The sequence below is a fragment of the Heptranchias perlo genome, chromosome 38 (assembly GCF_035084215.1).
Source record: "Heptranchias perlo isolate sHepPer1 chromosome 38, sHepPer1.hap1, whole genome shotgun sequence".
Classification (NCBI taxonomy): Eukaryota; Metazoa; Chordata; class Chondrichthyes; order Hexanchiformes; family Hexanchidae; genus Heptranchias; species Heptranchias perlo.
In genome coordinates, this window is record NC_090362.1 from 6,644,141 (window position 1) to 6,661,827 (window position 17,687).

At 41.2% G+C, this 17,687-nt stretch overlaps 1 protein-coding gene across 2 annotated transcripts in view; it reads right to left on the bottom strand.

The window, feature by feature from the left end:
• Positions 1-10,474: 10,474 nt before the first annotated feature.
• Positions 10,475-17,687, bottom strand: part of slc12a1 (solute carrier family 12 member 1) — a 120,064-nt gene continuing 112,851 nt past the window's right edge. For both annotated transcript variants that reach the window (XM_067973348.1, XM_067973347.1), the window contains exons 23-26: positions 13,530-13,616; positions 12,100-12,235; positions 11,923-11,990; positions 10,475-11,534 (exon numbers count right to left, since the gene is read on the bottom strand). In XM_067973348.1, coding sequence (XP_067829449.1) covers positions 11,399-11,534; positions 11,923-11,990; positions 12,100-12,235; positions 13,530-13,616 — 427 coding nt within the window. In that variant the 3' untranslated portion in view covers positions 10,475-11,398. The remainder of the gene's footprint in view (positions 11,535-11,922; positions 11,991-12,099; positions 12,236-13,529; positions 13,617-17,687) is intronic.

Below are 17,687 nucleotides of genomic sequence, written 5' to 3' on the forward strand. Positions count from 1 at the left end.
CAACTCTGTATCACCCCTATTAAAAAGCCTATTGCCCCTGTCCTCCCTCCAAACCCTGGGTAGGTGGCCAATTAAACACAGGATTGGCTCCTTAGGGCTACCAGTTCTTTTGCTTCAGGATATCCATCCAGAAGGGCTGAAGGTGCGGGCAGAATTAGAAAGCATATAGCAGTGTGCACCCCAGGCCAAGCACACACACCCTTCCAACATTAGTCAAAGAGAGAGGGACGGAACTGGTGAAACTTGTGTGTTTCACAATATGCTTATGGTCTTATTTTGAACCGGCTGTCCCATATTTTGTATGCAGGGGTTGACGGTGAGCATCTCCATTTTATCTTCCATTCGTTGCCTCTAAGACACACACCCAACAATCGTGCTCACTTAGAACTTTCAGGAGATCTTTGTGCAGAAAGTGGGGATGTGCCTGTAGCTCCTGAGGAAGTTGAGAAGCATTCTGTTAAGAGTATGTTAGGGTTCCTGAGAGCATTAGTCGATTTGGAGGCAGTTGAACATGTGCCATTGGCTGAGCTGGTATTTGTTGACCCTTTCTTGAAAGATTATGGGCTGTTCTTTGAGTAGTACTGATCAACTTTTGTAAATCCTTTCACATGCCAAGTTTTGAACCTGTTGAGGCTTATGTTAACAATTAATTGTTAGATGGGATTAGGGTGGGTATACTCTGGGGTATTTGTTCACTTCCAGATGCCCCTCCAGACTACGGGGGTAACTACCACTACAGGGTGCTTTTGGACTCATTCGATTCTGGATGTCATTGAAGGCCAAGTTGTGCAAGGGGATAGGAGAGGCTTCTCCACCCCCCCCCCCCCCCCCCCCATGAAAGTCATATTTTCACAGCAGATAGGCAGAAGGGACAGCAAGCAAAAGCAAATGGATTTATTTGCTGGATGTAGGTTACCTTTGAACTTGTTTATTCCTTTGTATAAATTTGTATATATAATACAGTGTGGGCAATTCTCCATTGTGTGGACTCTGACTTGCTTCACATGTGCATACTAATACATTTTGTTGTGGATATATATCGAGCATTGTCACCGTTGTCTATACTTCAAAATAATTAAACAGAAGGGTGGAATGTTGGTTAGAATGTAATGGGGGGTTTGGGGAGCCTCATCAATGTATATTAACAGATACTAGTGGATTTCTCATTGTTTGTTCACAAGTGGTCTGTGACCTGGAACACAGTTTCTGATCATTACCATGATAATATATTTTTGTATAATTTATGTATTTATTACACAGCAGTCTAAATATAACTGATTTCTCCATGGTTATACAGCAAATTTACTGAAGCAATATATTTCCCGACTGACACAAAATAAAAATATTAAACATTGCTGATACCGAGACATACACACCTCATATATTTATACTATTTCCTTACCTCTAGAAAACTTGTTTGAAATGCAAGTAACTTAGTTCTTCCTTCCCAAACCTCTTATTCTCAGTTATTTATGTTATAGAATATACATTGTTTATCGTAACTTCTGTGAATGTGCTTAAGATCTAAGTACTTTAATTATGCTTCTCTCCTCCCTCCCCAAAATAATTTTTTCAGTTATTTACATGATCGTAAATGATGTTTCTTCCCCTTCTAGTTCTTGCTGAAATCTATTTAGTGCTATAGCAGAGACTTTTCCCATTGTTGAGTTTCTAATACCCAGCAATTTGAACACGTGCTGTGTAGCCTGCCTGATTGACCAGAGCCACATATCCAAGATCAGCATCAAAGCATCTTATAAAAACATGCCCTTCTGGCCTGAAGTAAGCATCAGTCCCCCTCAGTAAAACAAATAAAAACAGCTAAATCCAAATTCCCTTAGCTTGGAAGTTTTATTTAGCGACTTAAAGTACTGAGAAAGTAAAATCTTTTAATTTTGATTTTTTTTTTCTGCCACTTCTACCTCACCATTGCTATTTGTAAATCTGTCTGGTTGTCATGATGCATTCTGCGTATTGCAGGTTACAGGATTAGGGTGAAGATTACAACTTCCAAGGCATGTCACACACCCAGGATTTGCTAGAAACAACTTGCATTTGTATAGCGCTCTTTACGTATTAAAACGTCCCAAGGCGTTTCACAATTGTAATGACACCGTCCTGCTCAGTTCGGGTTCCGCCAGGATCACTTGGCTCCAGACTTCATTACAGTCTTGGTCCAAACATGGACAAAAGAGCTGAATTCCAGAGGTGAGGTGAGAGTGACTGCCCTTGACATCAAGGCAGCATTTGACCGAGTGTGGCACCAAGGAGCCCTAGTAAAATTGAAGTCAATGAGAATCAGGGGGAAAACTCTCTAGTGGCTAGAGTCATACCAAGCACAAAGGAAGATGGTAGTGGTTGTTGGAGGCCAATCTTCTCAATCCCAGGATATTGCTGCAGGAGTTCCTCAGGGCAGTGTCATAGGCCCAACCATCTTCAGCTGCTTCATCAATGACCTTCCCTCCATCGTAAGGTCTGAAATGGGGATGTTCGCTGATGATTGCACAGTGTTCAGTTCCATTCGCAACCCCTCAGATAATGAAGCAGTCCGAGCCTTCATGCAGACAGACCTGGACAACATTCAGGCTTGGGCTGACAAGTGGCAAATAACATTCGTGCCAGGCAATGACCATCTCCAACAAGAGAGCGTCTAACCACCTCCCCTTGACATTCAACGACATTACCATCGCCGAATCCCCTACAATCAACATCCATGGGGGTCACTGTTGACCAGAAACTTAACTGGACCCGCCATATAAATACTGTGGCTACAAGAACAGGTCAGAGGCTGGGTATTCTGCGGCGAGTGACACACCTCCTGACTCCCCAAAGCCTTTCCACCATCTACAAGGAATGAGATGGAATACTCTCCATTTGCCTGGATGAATACAGCTCCAACAACACTCAAGAAGCTCGACACCATCCAGGACAAAGCAGCCTGCTTGATTGGCACCCCATCCACCACGCTAAACATTCACTCCCTTCACCACTGGCTTACTGTGGCTGCAGTGTGTACCATCCACAGGATGCACTGCAGCAACTCACCAAGGCTTCTTCGACAGCACCTCCCAAACCCACGACCTCTACCACCTAGAAGGACAAGGGCAGCAGGCACATGGGAACAACACCACCTGCACGTTCCCCTCCAAGTCACACACCATCCCGACTTGGAAATATATCGCCGTTCCTTCATCGTCGCTGGGTCAAAATTCTGGAACTCCCTTCCTAACAGCACTGTGGGAGAACCTTCACCACACGCAGCAGTTCAAGAAGGCGGCTCACCACCACCTTCTCAAGGGCAATTAGGGATGGGCAATAAATGCTGGCCTCGCCAGTGACGCCCACATCCCATGAACGAATTTTTAAAAAAACACATAAGGAGATATTGGTACAGGTGACCAAAAGCTTGGTCAAAGAGGTAGGTTTTAAGGAGCATCTTAAAGGAGGAGCAAGAGGTGGAGAGGTATAGGGAGGGAATTCAGAACTTAGGGCCTAGGCAGCTGAAGGCACAGCTGCCAACGGTGGAGCGATGAAAATCAGTAAGTGTGACAGACACTTTCCATGTGTAATACTTTGAAGTGTGATGTATACTTTGCCATGTACTACGAATGCACACTAGATGCAACTTTTAATTATACAGATATATAAGGTCCACAAATTATTACTTCAAAGTAGGAACAAAAATGGAAATAAGTTCTCACTGAAAGTTATTTTTAACTAATTTAGTCAAAGTGTAATAAATGTTGGAATAATGAGACAGGTAGTCGAGACTAAACTATTGAGGTTGTTCAAAATTCACCTGGATTCTATAATGAGCTTCTCTCACTGACATGCTGACTGACCTTTTCTCATTCCTGACTTTTCTTATGTCCTTTACCCAGAGTTCCTGAGGCTCAATCCTCCCTACTATTCTGAGACCTGTAGTCACTCGAATCTTATTCTGGATTTCTTGCCAGTGCAGGGAATTTGGAAACATACATGTTTAAGTCACTGGAATGCTGTGTTGATATAGGAATAGTGAGATGCATAGGCTGTTTATTTTTAAATCTGTTCATTTTAGCATAGACGCTAGAGTGGAAAAGGGAAAGATTCTCTTGTCTAAGGGTAAGAAATTGGGTTTCACTATAATTCCTAGATATTTAAAACATTTAGCAGACTATGAAGAGGTAGGGGATTTCCTGAATGTGAGGTTAGGTGCCCTGGATGAGATAGATAGCCCCTTTTGTTCAGTGTTCATAAGTGATACAGAGATGGGTGCTAGTAATGTTGTGACATTTGCAATGACACCAAGTGATATTGTCTGGTGTACACTGTAGACGAGATAGAAGCTATTCAATTAGACCTGATCAATTATGTGTATAGGCCACAGAATGGCAAATGGAGTTTAATGTGGAGAAGTTGAAGATAATCCATATTGGTAAAGGCAAGAAGAACTATATGCACACATGGGTGGATTTTCATTCACAAGAGTAGAAAATAGAAAGATTTGGTTGTGAGTATGTGTGGCGGTTAATAAGGCAAATTAGTGACCTAGAGTTGCATTAAAGACATCTCACTACAATTCAAAGCAGGTTATTTTAACTCTCAATAACTCATTGATGAGACCACAGTTGGAGTATTGTGCCCAATTGTGGCCACAATAACTTCAAAATATGTTGATACATTGGATAGATTATAGAGGAGTGGGATGATTCTGGAACTTAAAGCTCTAAACTGTGATAGACTTAAAAAAAACTGAATTTGTTTTTCCTGAAGAAGATTGAGGAATGGATGATACAAATACAAGTAGGTTTTTAAACTTTGACTGCAGGGCATAGATACAAGTTAGTCAAGCCTCATGAGGCTGGAGATAGGTTGGAAGTTTTTTTTAATCTCAGTGATTGATGTGTGGAATGGAATTGGTGCTAATTAATTTAGCGACTTTAAAAAGAAGTTGGTTGACTATCGGGCAAGAAATTAGGTTGAAGTTTTTAGAAATCTATTTAAGGCCAGATTATTTTATTCGATACTGGTCTGAGTGTGTTCGTGCATTGGTATAGTGTTAAGTTTCGACACATTCATTCTTTGGAATGACAATGTGAGCAGTGCACCAAAAATTCAAATGGAACAGCTCCAAGTAGCATTAGATAATTAAGGGAAATGAGGTTTGGGTAAATTGATGACCTTGTGTTAGAGGTTAAACAACTTTCAAAGGATGAAGAAGATCATCTATATCTTACTAAAAATCCTATGTTCACATGCCCTGGTCCAATTATCCCTCACTCTCTAGCCCCACTTCATCTGAATACTGCACTCAAGTTTTGACTCCCTGGGCTGGATTTTCCTCCGCAACTGCAACGTGAAAAAGGGACAGAGGCCTACTGCTTGCCCTGGCTTGTATAACCATCCCGCTATCCCTGCTGGGACGGCTCCTTCCCATCAACCACATGCAAACAGCATTATAGGGTTGTACCCAGATTGCTATCCAATTTCCATCCTGTCCACCCGAGTTGTTGCTGCTCCCCAAGATCACCTGATGAAAGGTGGTAGTAGGCTTGGTGTAGCAGCTGGAAAGCCCCCATAGTCATCTTATGGAGGGCGAGGGCCTAGTTCATACCTCCTCTCCCGCCATTTCAACCCGAATACCTACCGTTGTAGGACTGGTCTCGGCTGAGGCCTACAAAAGCTGCGGCTGAGATTCTTTGTCAAGGTTCTTCTACCCCTTTAACTGTTGTTCCCCTATTTCAGGTGCTGCAGTATTACTCAACTTTCCTGGACGGCAGCAGTGGGTTCTCGCTTGGTGGTGGGATTCCAGCTGGGAGCTCACTTTGCATCATTAATGACCCTTGACTCAGGATTGGGGCGGCCTACTCTGCCCCACATGTAACACCATGGGAGATCAACTAATATCTATGATAGAGATCTAGAGGTGCAGATTTTTAAAAGTAGGATTTCACATGGCAGAAGCCATAAAAAGAGAAAATAAAAGGTGGTGGTGAATCTGTACAAGCCAGAGTTGGGGCACTGTGTATACCTTTTGATACTCCATTATGGAAAGGATATTGGAGCTGTGGAAAATTATTAGGAAGATACCAGGGATGAGAGACTTGACTATGAAGGCCTAATGTTTAGTCCAATTTTACGCACTGCAGGGTTGAAAAGCTTGTCATCCTGACAAAATGCTAGATGAAGGGGTACTGGCCTAGATAGTTTAGAAAAATTAAAAATACAAGAGGTGTAAAAGAAAAGGAACTTGCATTTTCGAGCGCCTTTCACGACCTTGGGATGTCCCAAAGCACTTTACGTTCAATGAAATACTTTTGAAGTGTAGTCACTGTTGTGTAGGAAATGCGGCAGCCAATTTGCGCACAGAAAGGTCCCACAAACAGCAATTAAATAAATGTACCAAATCTGTTTTTTTAGTTATGGTGGTTGAGGGATAAGTGTTGGCCAGGGCACCTAAGATTTCAGCTTGTCCTGTGAAATAATGGCAAGAGTGTAGGAAACATGGCCTCCCACCCCATTTCAGTGCTGACACGGTTGCTGGGCACCTAGTGAAACATGACACTATAGTATGTCCTAGACCCCCATCAACCAGGCAGTCCCAGGCTGCAAATTTGGCTGCATTAGTTTTCATTTTTAAAAATGTCCAAGCATTAGCAGTCAGAAATCCTCGCCCCACCCCCCCACCCCATCTCAGAGGCCTGACGTGCCTGCAGCTTCACTTAAATTTCTCAACCCTCCTGTTGCTGCTAGGCCTAGCCAAGGGGTGTTCCCAGGTCATGTAAATGGCCTTGAACAGGAAATCTCCATGCTCCTTGGACTGTTCAGCACAAGGGCAGGAAAATATGTCCTCAGAAAAGGAGTGTAACAAAGATGTGTAATGCCATCCAAATTTTTCAACGTATACTCTGAATTCATTGAGAAATGGGGCTCGATTTTAACTCTCGGGCAGGAAAGCAGCAAAGCAATTGGCCGGCCTGACCAAGCGGTAGCTAGGAGGCTCTGCTAATTTTTACAGCCAGGCCTCATTATATGCCGCTTGCTGAATTCCGACCAAAAGTTGAGTAGTGGCTGCCCGACATTAAAGTTGGCTGGCAGGAGGCAATCACTGAGGACCCAGGGGAACAGCCCCTGGCACAAGGTTGCTCTGGGAGGGGGAAATCGCAGTTGAGGGATGCCTGGGGCAGGGGAGGCCTAAAGTTTCCTTGAGGAACTCAGAAGAGCACTTATGCTCTTCCTGGCCCACGAGAAAATTGAATTTTAAAAGATAACTTGGCTTGATGGGCCTCTTCTGGTCTGGCTGCTGATCCCGGCAGGTTTGGCCAGGCAGGAAGCTAGGACTCAGGTTAAAATAGCAGATCGGGCTCCATCAGAGCCGTTTCTGCATATTTAAAAAGCACCCCTGCTGGGTTGGAGAGGGTGTTCTTGCCCCCTGTAATTTAAAATTGTGGTCATCCAGATCGGGGCAGGAAAGGAGTGGTTAAGTCCCTCGCTCCATTTTAACTGCCTCCATCCCTGGTTTGCAAAAGGTGGGGGAGTTAAATCGACACCGCAGTGTGGATGATTTAGAAGTTGGGCTCAAGATCAATAGAAAATTGATAAGTAACCAAAAGTATGTAAATGACACTGTACTGATTGCAGATAGATAGGAAATTACAGGAGATACTTGAGAAGGTGAACTAGATCAATTTTGAATATGGTTTGAAACTTAATGCAAAGACAAAGTCAATAGTAATCACAAAGGAAAACAGCATTCCAAAAACTGACCTTGATATAAACACTATGAAATGGAATAATTTCATATAATTAGACTACCCTAGTAAACAACGTTATCAGATGACTGAAGCAACAAAGAAGTTAAACAGAAGGTAAGAATTGAAAAAGAGACGTTTAATATTAAGGAGTTTCTGTACAACTGTAAAATAGAAATTTTAAGTGATATGTGTTGCCAACAGCATTATACGGATACAAAAACTGGACCTCGAATATTAAAGAAAGATGACAAGTGAGGGAGTGAGAGTTATGGGCACTAAATGAATGTCAAAAATTAATTTGAAAAGAAGTGACTTATGAGAGTCCTTGAACCAGTACAAAAAAAAGTGGTGAGGCTGATTAACATGAGAAAAATGATATACTGTGGGCATATTATTCTGGAGCCACACGCAAGGTTGTTACTGTGTGGAAAAGTTAAGGTTAATGATGAGATGTGCTAACACAGTACAGATGAGTGACTGAACCTTGGACCTCACTAAGGAAAAGGTTTTTTTAAAGATCCATTTCTGTCACTACATATCCCTCTGTTTTAATAAAACCTAATCTATAGGAGATATCTGATTTACAGTCTAGGCAGCGTTTTGTAGATTTTACAATGTCTGATACTATGCAAATATTAGCTTATTATTGCATTAGTATACTTTAAATCACTTAACAGCACTGAACATTTCTATATAATTAGAAACGAAAAATGTCCCTAGGTGAACCAAAGTTAAACAGTTCAATTAGACACACATTTATTTTTCTTTGGATAAGTAAAATCAAATTTTACCATATTTGAAGAACAACATTAAATGTGTAAATATTTTTCAATTATATATACAGTATAGTTAGATATTGATTTATAATTTGTACAATAAATCATTTACTGTCACGTTATGCTTGGATTCAAATTATGTTGAATAATAGTTTCCAATACTGATTTTATTCATGTTCTTGTAGGGAAAAAATTCTGCCTGCTTGCTTTTGCTGTGATTGACATATTTCATACTTAAATAAAGTATTATTTTGCTAACTTATTTTTTATATTACAGTCTCTTTGTAGGTCAAATTATGTTGTCTTTCTCAGCGATTGCACTCACCCACCTTTTGTTTTGCTGTCATTTGTGCTATTTCTAGGGAGCCAACAATCTAAGAAATTCAGGAACAATGTAAGCATTGTACGTTGCTGGTGCTTTCACAGCAAAATGTGTTAGTGTGTATTTCAGATTAGCAGCAAAACAAAATGATGAAATTCTCAGAATACCATACTCATTACTGGCAGAACATGAATAATTTGGTGTGAAAACCAATGGAAAGAACTTGCATTTCTATGGCACCATTCAAATCCTCAAGATGTCCCAAAGTGCTTTATAGCCAATGAATTATTTTTACCAGGTAGTCACTGTTGTGTTGTGGACAAACATGGCAGCCAATTCGGACAACAAGATCTCACAAACAGCAATGAGTAGAATCAATAATGAATCTCTTGGTGGTGTTAGTTGAATGACGAATGGTGGCCAGCGTACAGGCAGATCACCCTGCCCTTCAAAAAAAAATTGCCTTGGGATCTTTCATACCCATCTGAACAGATAGCCAGAGCCTCAGTTTAAAGTCGCATTCAAAGTATGGCTTCTCCAACAATACGGAACTACCTCAGCACTGTACTGAAGTGTCAGCCTAGATTTGTGTGTTGAAGCCCTGGAATGGTGCTTGAACCCCCAAGCCTTCTAACTTCTGGCTGTAAAGAAAGCATGGGGTGGGGTGGGGTGTGGAAGAGAGGATTTCCGTACGGGAAAGCTGGAAGTATGGGATTCCCGGACATCCTACAGAATTTAACTGCAGGACATCTGTTTCCCACGCCACAGCCGGCCATACTGTCGGGTGGAAAAGCAGCTGGGCAGTGGATGTCAGGAGGGAGTTCGCTACAAGAAGATGCTGGGGGGGTGGGTAAATGATTTTTATATTTGTACAGTTAGGGATTTGGGACAAACATCGCGGGGGTGGAAATGGGGGGATGGACATCGCAGGGGTGGGGGAGGATGTCAGCCAACGCCAGGTGGTGGTTGGGGGAGGGGGGGTGTTCAGACGTCGCGGGAGTCCAATCGCAGCAAGTAAGATCACTGGGCCTGGAGGAAACACTCTTGCTCCTTCTGGCCCACAAGCAGTGCAATAAAGGCACCTCATGGATCCGTCCCTTCTCGCCTCCTTGTACCTGCCAGGAATCCTGCTCCCACACCCCGACCCATCTTAAAACCAGAAGTGGATGGGTTTGTTATTTTTACCTTCTCTCCCACCTGTCCTTGGGGGTTAAAATTCCCATAGTCTGGTAATATAATGGCAAATATATAGATAACTTTGGTGTTGTAAAGTTTGACAAATATTACATGGGCATAATTTGCACAATTAGATCCCCAAAATTATATTTCATCACAAATCTTTTAACCCTGTCCAATTTTTAAAAAAAAACATGGAACTGAAGTCTCAAAATATTCACAAAGGCAAAAATAGGCCACAAGCCTATTTGTAGCTGGACAAATAGTGGAAAACTCAAATAATCTGCATAATATTGGAGGCTAAAATTATAATACCATGTACTGTTTACATGATTCATGATTCAAAAACTAAATGTTATGAACAGAAACGGAAAAACTTATACAATAGCAGTTTGGTGAAAATGGTAAGGAACACTGCATTTTTAAAACTCTGTTATTTGGAAGAAGGTAAGAGGGTAACAAAGTTAAATTCTAGTGCAATTTATTTCAACAGTCATCAGACATAAGGACACCATTAATGTTTTGCAGATTAGATTGTTATTTATATTGAAGTCACAGTCAATTACATTCTGAATGTCAGCAACATAAATATTTGTGACATTAGCAAGAAATCCCTCCAAAATATAACTGATTCCTCATGATAAAATTAGTGCCTTTCCTTTTTATTAAATTTTACACCTTTCTCTATTCGTTCTATTCTACCATTTTTGTCCATCTTTCTTTCTTCATTTCACTGTATATGTTGTTCACAAATCTGTGCATCTTGTCCTGTTTGGCACATTCTACTTTCTTGCTTTCAGTTCAGTTTTGATTCTGTGCTCCTGAATGTGACCTTGTCAGACAGCATAAGCAGACTTTTCTCAACCGGTGGTTCTTATGTGTACTCTCATTAAGTCGAAGAATACACTGTACATAATCATTAAGTCAACATGTCTAATCAAACCCTGATTTAAACTGAGTTAAAGGGGCGATCAGGCTGTGACAATGAACTGGAAACCCCTTGAAGATCTTATGGCTGAACAATTTTGTTTCTACATAATGGCTATATGATGAGCATATTATCTTTTAAGCTTAATGACTGCACAAGGGGAATCATTCCATCTTTGTCAAATTACAGAGTAATTGTAGATCACAAACAGCTTTTTAAAATGCAGGGTACTATTAATCATGCTATTACATGTCATGGTGACCAAACATGAAAATGTAATTTTAGAAGAGTAACTAGTAACATTATTTATGACATGTAGCTGGAAATCAGAGAAACTAGAATAAAGCTTATTTGCTACTTAAATCAAGTGTTGCCCTTTTTAAGCAATTGTCAAATATACTGGATGATAAATAAGTATTGCAATGTGGTATTTGCTGCAGCCTTGATGTGCAGTTTTCCGTTAGGAGTAGAAGGTCAGCACATTCTTTTGATTTCCTCTAATCATTATGACAGGAGGTAGGTTTCTCGAAAGAATCTCCAACCAAGCCATATACAAGTAACTTGATACAGCCTCCTTCCTTGCGATTGGCAAACTCCTAGTGTGTGAAAGAAAATGAAAAGTTATCAAGTTTAAAAAAGGTTATCAATAAGTTCTAATTTTCCATTTGTGGATAATACGAGCGACTGTATTGCAAAGAGTACAGAAGTAGAATTTACAACAATCACTTTCCCAATGTATGGACTGAACTGAAAACACATTAGGGGCTATATTTTCTTCTGTTCACTACTTTAGCGAAAGAGCAGATTTGAATATACAGCAATGTTTACAATCATTTACTTTTCCCACTAAATAGAGTAGAGGAAAATATACTTTTGGATCTGCCGTGTTACATTATCTAAAGCACTAAGAACAATCTTTACTACTTTGTCATATTCAATGCCTAATTTGTTGATTGATATGTAATATTGACAGGGTTTACATACACAACAATGATATTGGCAGCTCGGGAGTTCTCCTGCAGAAGTTCATTGAGTCGGACTTGCCGGTAAGTCTTTAATTAAAAAAAAAGTCACTGTAACAACGTGTACACTTATGTTAACCGTGTGAAAACTAAATAATTCAGAGACATAATTTGCATTTTGAGTGCATTTTCTGCCCACCTTGTCTTTAAATCTCTCCAGCTCAGCATCGGTAATTTTCCATGGATACTCTTGCCGCAGTATCTCGGCAGTTGCAGGATCCTTGGAACCCTCGTGCAGTTGGTATGGTTCAATCAATTCCTCAAATGTTTTCCAGCTGTAATTAGTCATTACAATTAACAACCAGGCAAGGCTAAAAATGATTCCATAACTAATGATAGCCTTCCACATTTGTTCAGTAAAATGTTGCAATTATGTAAGGAGCAATTTAATCATATCCAATAGTCTTCCAATTGGCTAAGTTCTGTATTTTCAACTTTTACTGAAGATATGTTATACACTAGAAAGTACCCTCAAGACAATTTACATTTCACACTGTACAGTTATTAATCTTAGTAACAGAGTCAAATCTTAAGTCTTCACAGCCATAGATGGTTCCCTCAAACTTAAAAAAATTAAATGCTTGTACACATACTTGAATGGAGAGTTTAATCTTGTCCTTGGCCGTACTTCCTCAGAATAGTATCCAAGTAATTCCATCAAAAATTTGCAAAATTCTGCAAGCTAGATATCAGAGTTTATATTTTTCCAGTCTCCTCCTATCCTTCACATCTGTGCACCATTCCTGAATAAGAGGGGCCAAGTGTCCTCTTTCCAAGCCTCTGACATTACCAATCTTAAGGCAGCCATTTGGTACTGGTTCTAAATAGCTTAGTTGAGTTTGGGAATTGCTGCATGTCAATACACGTGCAAATCCACGCTCTACCATTCTGTGCTGCAGAACATTTACTAAAAGCATTTATTTCACATTACAAGTTGAGCTGATCACAAAAAATATTATTCTGTTGCTGAGGTGGAGCTGTATTTAAGTTACCCTGTCCCTTTTAGGCCACAGTTTAGTTGCTTAAATAGCATAAGCCTGAGGTCAATTACAGTTTCATTATTGGTGGTGAGGAAAGTTTACAGATTACGTTCTTGTAATTCTTTTGGTTCCAGTTTGCAAGAATCCAGCATGCAATGACTGACTTTCTTTCTGTTTTGCATCTGTAACAAAGTATGACATCTGGAGTGAGCCGGCCATGCAGCAGACACAAGATCATACATTCAGCAATAAAGGGAATGGCTTTTTCTGAGACAACACCTTCCTTTCTCCCCTTCCCCAGATTTAGTCTCCTTTTGTAACATCATTCACAGCTAACAGAGAGCATGACCTATCCTAGATTCCACCAACAACATTCTTGAAACCGGCCACTAGTTGGCTGAGTTTGTCAGTGCCTGGAGGATTGCTGAGAAGAACCCACATACCACCCCCATCCATGATTCGCAAACATTGAAGCTCTAATATGCTGTGCTGCTGTAAAGAGGTTGAATGCAACAGATAGAAATATCCATTTTACAGTTTCAGCTTTCTAAGCACGGGTTATTGAAGAAACCATTCAGACTCTCCATACCTCTCTTTGCTTGGTTTCATGTTAATGTCTCCGATGACCTTGATGTCAGCACACTGAATCCTGAATTTGCCCAGAAGTGCAGCCATTCTGTACAGAAGCAAGAGGGATAAAAGATAAGAATGGTAACTGGTTTTAAACATTGTCACATTTACTTTACACAGAAATTACAACATGGAGACAGGCTGTTGAACTCAACCAGTCCATGCTGGTGTATTCCTTCACATGAGCAGTACTAAGAACATAAGAGATAGGAGGAATAGGCCATACAGTCCCTCGAGCCTACTCCGCCATTCAATCATGGCTGATCTTTGGCCTCAACTCCACTTTTCTGCCCGATCCCCATATCCCTTGATACTCCTAATCCCAAGAGCTCGCTCTGTTCTCATATCCCTTTTTCTTCAACCACTCATGTAAGCATTGCACAGCCCCTCAACCCTGTGTAAAAACATTTCTCCTGCTCTCTGTCCTAAATTTAATCTTATATCTATGTCCACCTTGTTGTGGGCCCATCAATTACTGGAAACTGTCTGTTTCTATCTACTCTGTTCCATCCAGTTATCATTTTTAACACTTGTATCAAATCATCCCTTAACCTCCTCTGTTCCAATGAAAACACGCCCCTCCCACAATTTAAGTCTTTCTTTGTATTTTCTTATCCAGGGAGTATCCTAGTGAGTCTGCGCTGTATGCTTGCTATTGGCTCAACATCCTTCAGATAGTGTGGAACTCAAAATTGCACTGTACTTCAATTGTGGTCTTACTAATATTTTATACAGATTTGCCATTACATCTCAACTTTTATATTCTATACCTTTCCATAAAGCCAAGTGTTTCACTAGCTTTTCTTATGGCCTTATCCACTTGAGATGCTGCTTTTAATATCTTGTGAACCTGAACTCCCAAATCCTTCTGTTCTCCCACATTACCCAGCTTTCCCCCATTCAAAATATAATTATTACTTTTATTTTTTTGAACCAAAATACATCTCACATTTACTGACACCAAATTCCATCTCCCACTTTGCAGCCCATTCCATCTTACAATATCCCCTTTCAGCTCCCTTTGGTTCTCGGAATTAACATGAAAGTGCAGATTTGTAAATTAGCACTGGAATGATGCTATGATTGCTCATTTATAGCAGATTAAACCACATGAATTTTGCTGTACTCAAGTGGTGAAAATATAAACGTTTTCTCACTTCATTGATGTAAAGATTATCTTATGGTTACCAACTCCGTAAAGTGGCAAATACAAGACCATGCATCACCACAGCCACGCCACGTTCCTGGATTACAAACCTAGATCCCAAGCTGATATGGTCAATCTGCCAAGAATCGCTCATCCATTAAGGAACTGAAGGATGATCAGCACTATCCACATATATTATATATATATATATATATATATATATATATATATATATACACACCTCATCTATTGCATTGTTTCATACCAAGCGAGATATTTTAAGGAGTGGTCAAGCATTTGTGTTGTTTGGCAGCATAACCATTATCCATCTTTGAACAGTGACAAATTGTATCTTCAAACCCCTTTCCCTCACTGCCAACACCTAGGTGTTCATGAATTTATGTGTCTCAAAGATTGACATCATCCATACAGCCGCTTCCAGTAAAACCCCCGGTCACCCCCCCATTGCCAACCATTTCCCAGTCCTTCATTTATCCTAACCCCAAATATGAATCTGCAGCTTCTCCCCAATCACCCACCACCTTCTCCAAGTTCATCTCTTCTATTTCTCCCTTGGTCCTCTTCCCACTCAACTACCTTTCCTGGCCCTTATGCTGATGTTGTTAATCACTCCCTCTATCCAAGCATTGTGCCATGGCCTTTCAAAACCACCATTAAAAAGCCCTCCTTGAACTATCCGTCCCCTCTACCCCTGCCCAATGTCTAAACTCCCTTTGTCTAAGGTCTTGAACATGTCATTGCCTCCCATATGCGTACTCGCCTAACAACTCCCTGTTTGAATCCCTTCTGTCCAGTTTTGGCTCTCCCCATGACACCGACCACCCTGTTCAATGTCACTAATGATACCTGCTATCACTGCAACCCTGATACTTCATCCCTCCTTGACCTCTCTGCAAAATCTGATACGGTCAGTGCAGAGAGATCAAGGAGGGATGAAGTATCGAGGTTGCAATGACAGCAGATATTATTAGTGACGTTGAACAGGGTGGTCGGTCAATCAGTGCCATCCTTCCCCATGATCCATCTCAGTTGGACTGCCCTTACACGGGTCCATCCTACAATGCAGTAAGCACATTTCCAGCAATGGCTTCTCCTCCAGCTCTTACACAATTACATCTGCAGTTCCCAAGGACTCATCCTTGGCCCCCTTCACTTCATCTTTAAACACAGGTCAGCTTCCATATGATTGCTGATTAATACCCAGGTCTACCTCTCCACCATTTCCCTTAATCCCAGGACTATCTCCATGCAGCCAGACTGCCCGACAATAAGTCATAGAATTTCCTACAACTGAATATCAGGAAGACCAAAGCCATTGTTTTGATCCCTGCTAAAAACTCTATCCTTGCTATCCACTGTGCCCACCCCGTGGCTTACTCAGGATGAAGGTGGTGATAGTGGTCCTTGATAGTGTATGCAACGTATTCTCTATGCTGAAAAGCAATGGGTTAAGCAAAACGCAGCAACAAATAATGTCCGAGTGATAAACAACTGCAATGTTAATTACTCTGGACATAATTTGGTTTGCACATACATAGCTGTCTTAACACAGCAGAGTTTGTTGATAAATGCCACATGCCTTGACAAGCTAGCCTTAGGGATATTATTAGTATCTAAGGTCAGGTATATCTTAACCTAACCAAGAAAGTTGTAGCTAATTTGAAGCTTGACCTTGAAATCTCTTCTATTTTACAGTTGAAACAAAAAATAACATGGCTCTCTTCCTCCTAAAACATTGTTTTGAAGATCTATACATCATCCAAACAAAACAAAGTAAAATTGCGAAGTCTCAAATATCACATGATGCTGTCTTGCTGGCATTCTGCAGCTCACCAGTGTTAAGCAAAATGCCTAAGGGAATGTCCCAACATAAGGCTAATTATCATTTGCCTATGTGAAGGGATAAATACTGGTGTACGTGTTGGCATCATACACCAGTAGTTTTTTCTCATTAACTTTCTTCTCTTCTCAGGGCTTTGACTTCTTGCTGGGTGCCCTCTAGTACCACATTCAAGTGCTTATTATTCACCTGTGACCCTTGACAGTGAGTACCAGGAGGCTTATTGATTCTGGCACATATCACCACCAAGCTGGTTCCCATCCTTAACCTTAACTTCCAACAGGAGTAACTAGAGACTTGAGGCAGATACCCTGTCAGATTTTCTCCTCTCTAATCCAGGGCTAATTATATTACTCCTACTGCTGAGCAGCTAACTTGGGACAGATCATGGAACTTTCCTGGTTTCTTGTAGTTCAGTTACTAACTCGCTGAGTCATTAGGGCACTCCATTCTCTAATGGAATTTCTTGAAATTCCATAGAAACTTGGCTGAAAGGTATGACAAGCTACAACTCTTGTAACTAGGCACTTCTCACTTAGGCAATGACTTTGAGAGTGCGTCAGATATTCTGGTTTATATCCCTGGCAACAAGTAGCCAGGCAGAGGGATGGAGGCCAGAGACAGGGCTGCAAAGAAAACAGCCATGATGAGGCTCACTGCAGGCATAGAGGCGGAGCAGCAAAACCGCCCATCAGGTTTGTTTGGGGGTGCAGACAACAAAGGAGTGGGGAGGCCGAGACATTGGGGCATAAAAAGTGGTTCGCCCCGGTAGGACGGCACAAATTCAGCACAAGGATCGATCCCTGTGCTGGAACGGGTAGGCCTGAGGCCCACCTGACATTGGGCCTCAGGCCTCATTTACATCAGACCGGCGAGCTGCGAACGTCCATGCTCAGTCAGTTCACTGGCGAATAACATTTGAATTTAGGGCCACTGCTTCACTGGCAACGAGGTCTTGGGATATAGCGATCGAAAAGGGTGTCGAGGCAATGATCAGCAGGGAGGCAAGCTGTGGCCAGCAGTGGCCCATGGTTTTAATATGGCGCTGGGAGATGTACACCTGCACCTCCTGGCTCCAATTTCAGCAAAGTATTTTTAAAAAGGTAGCT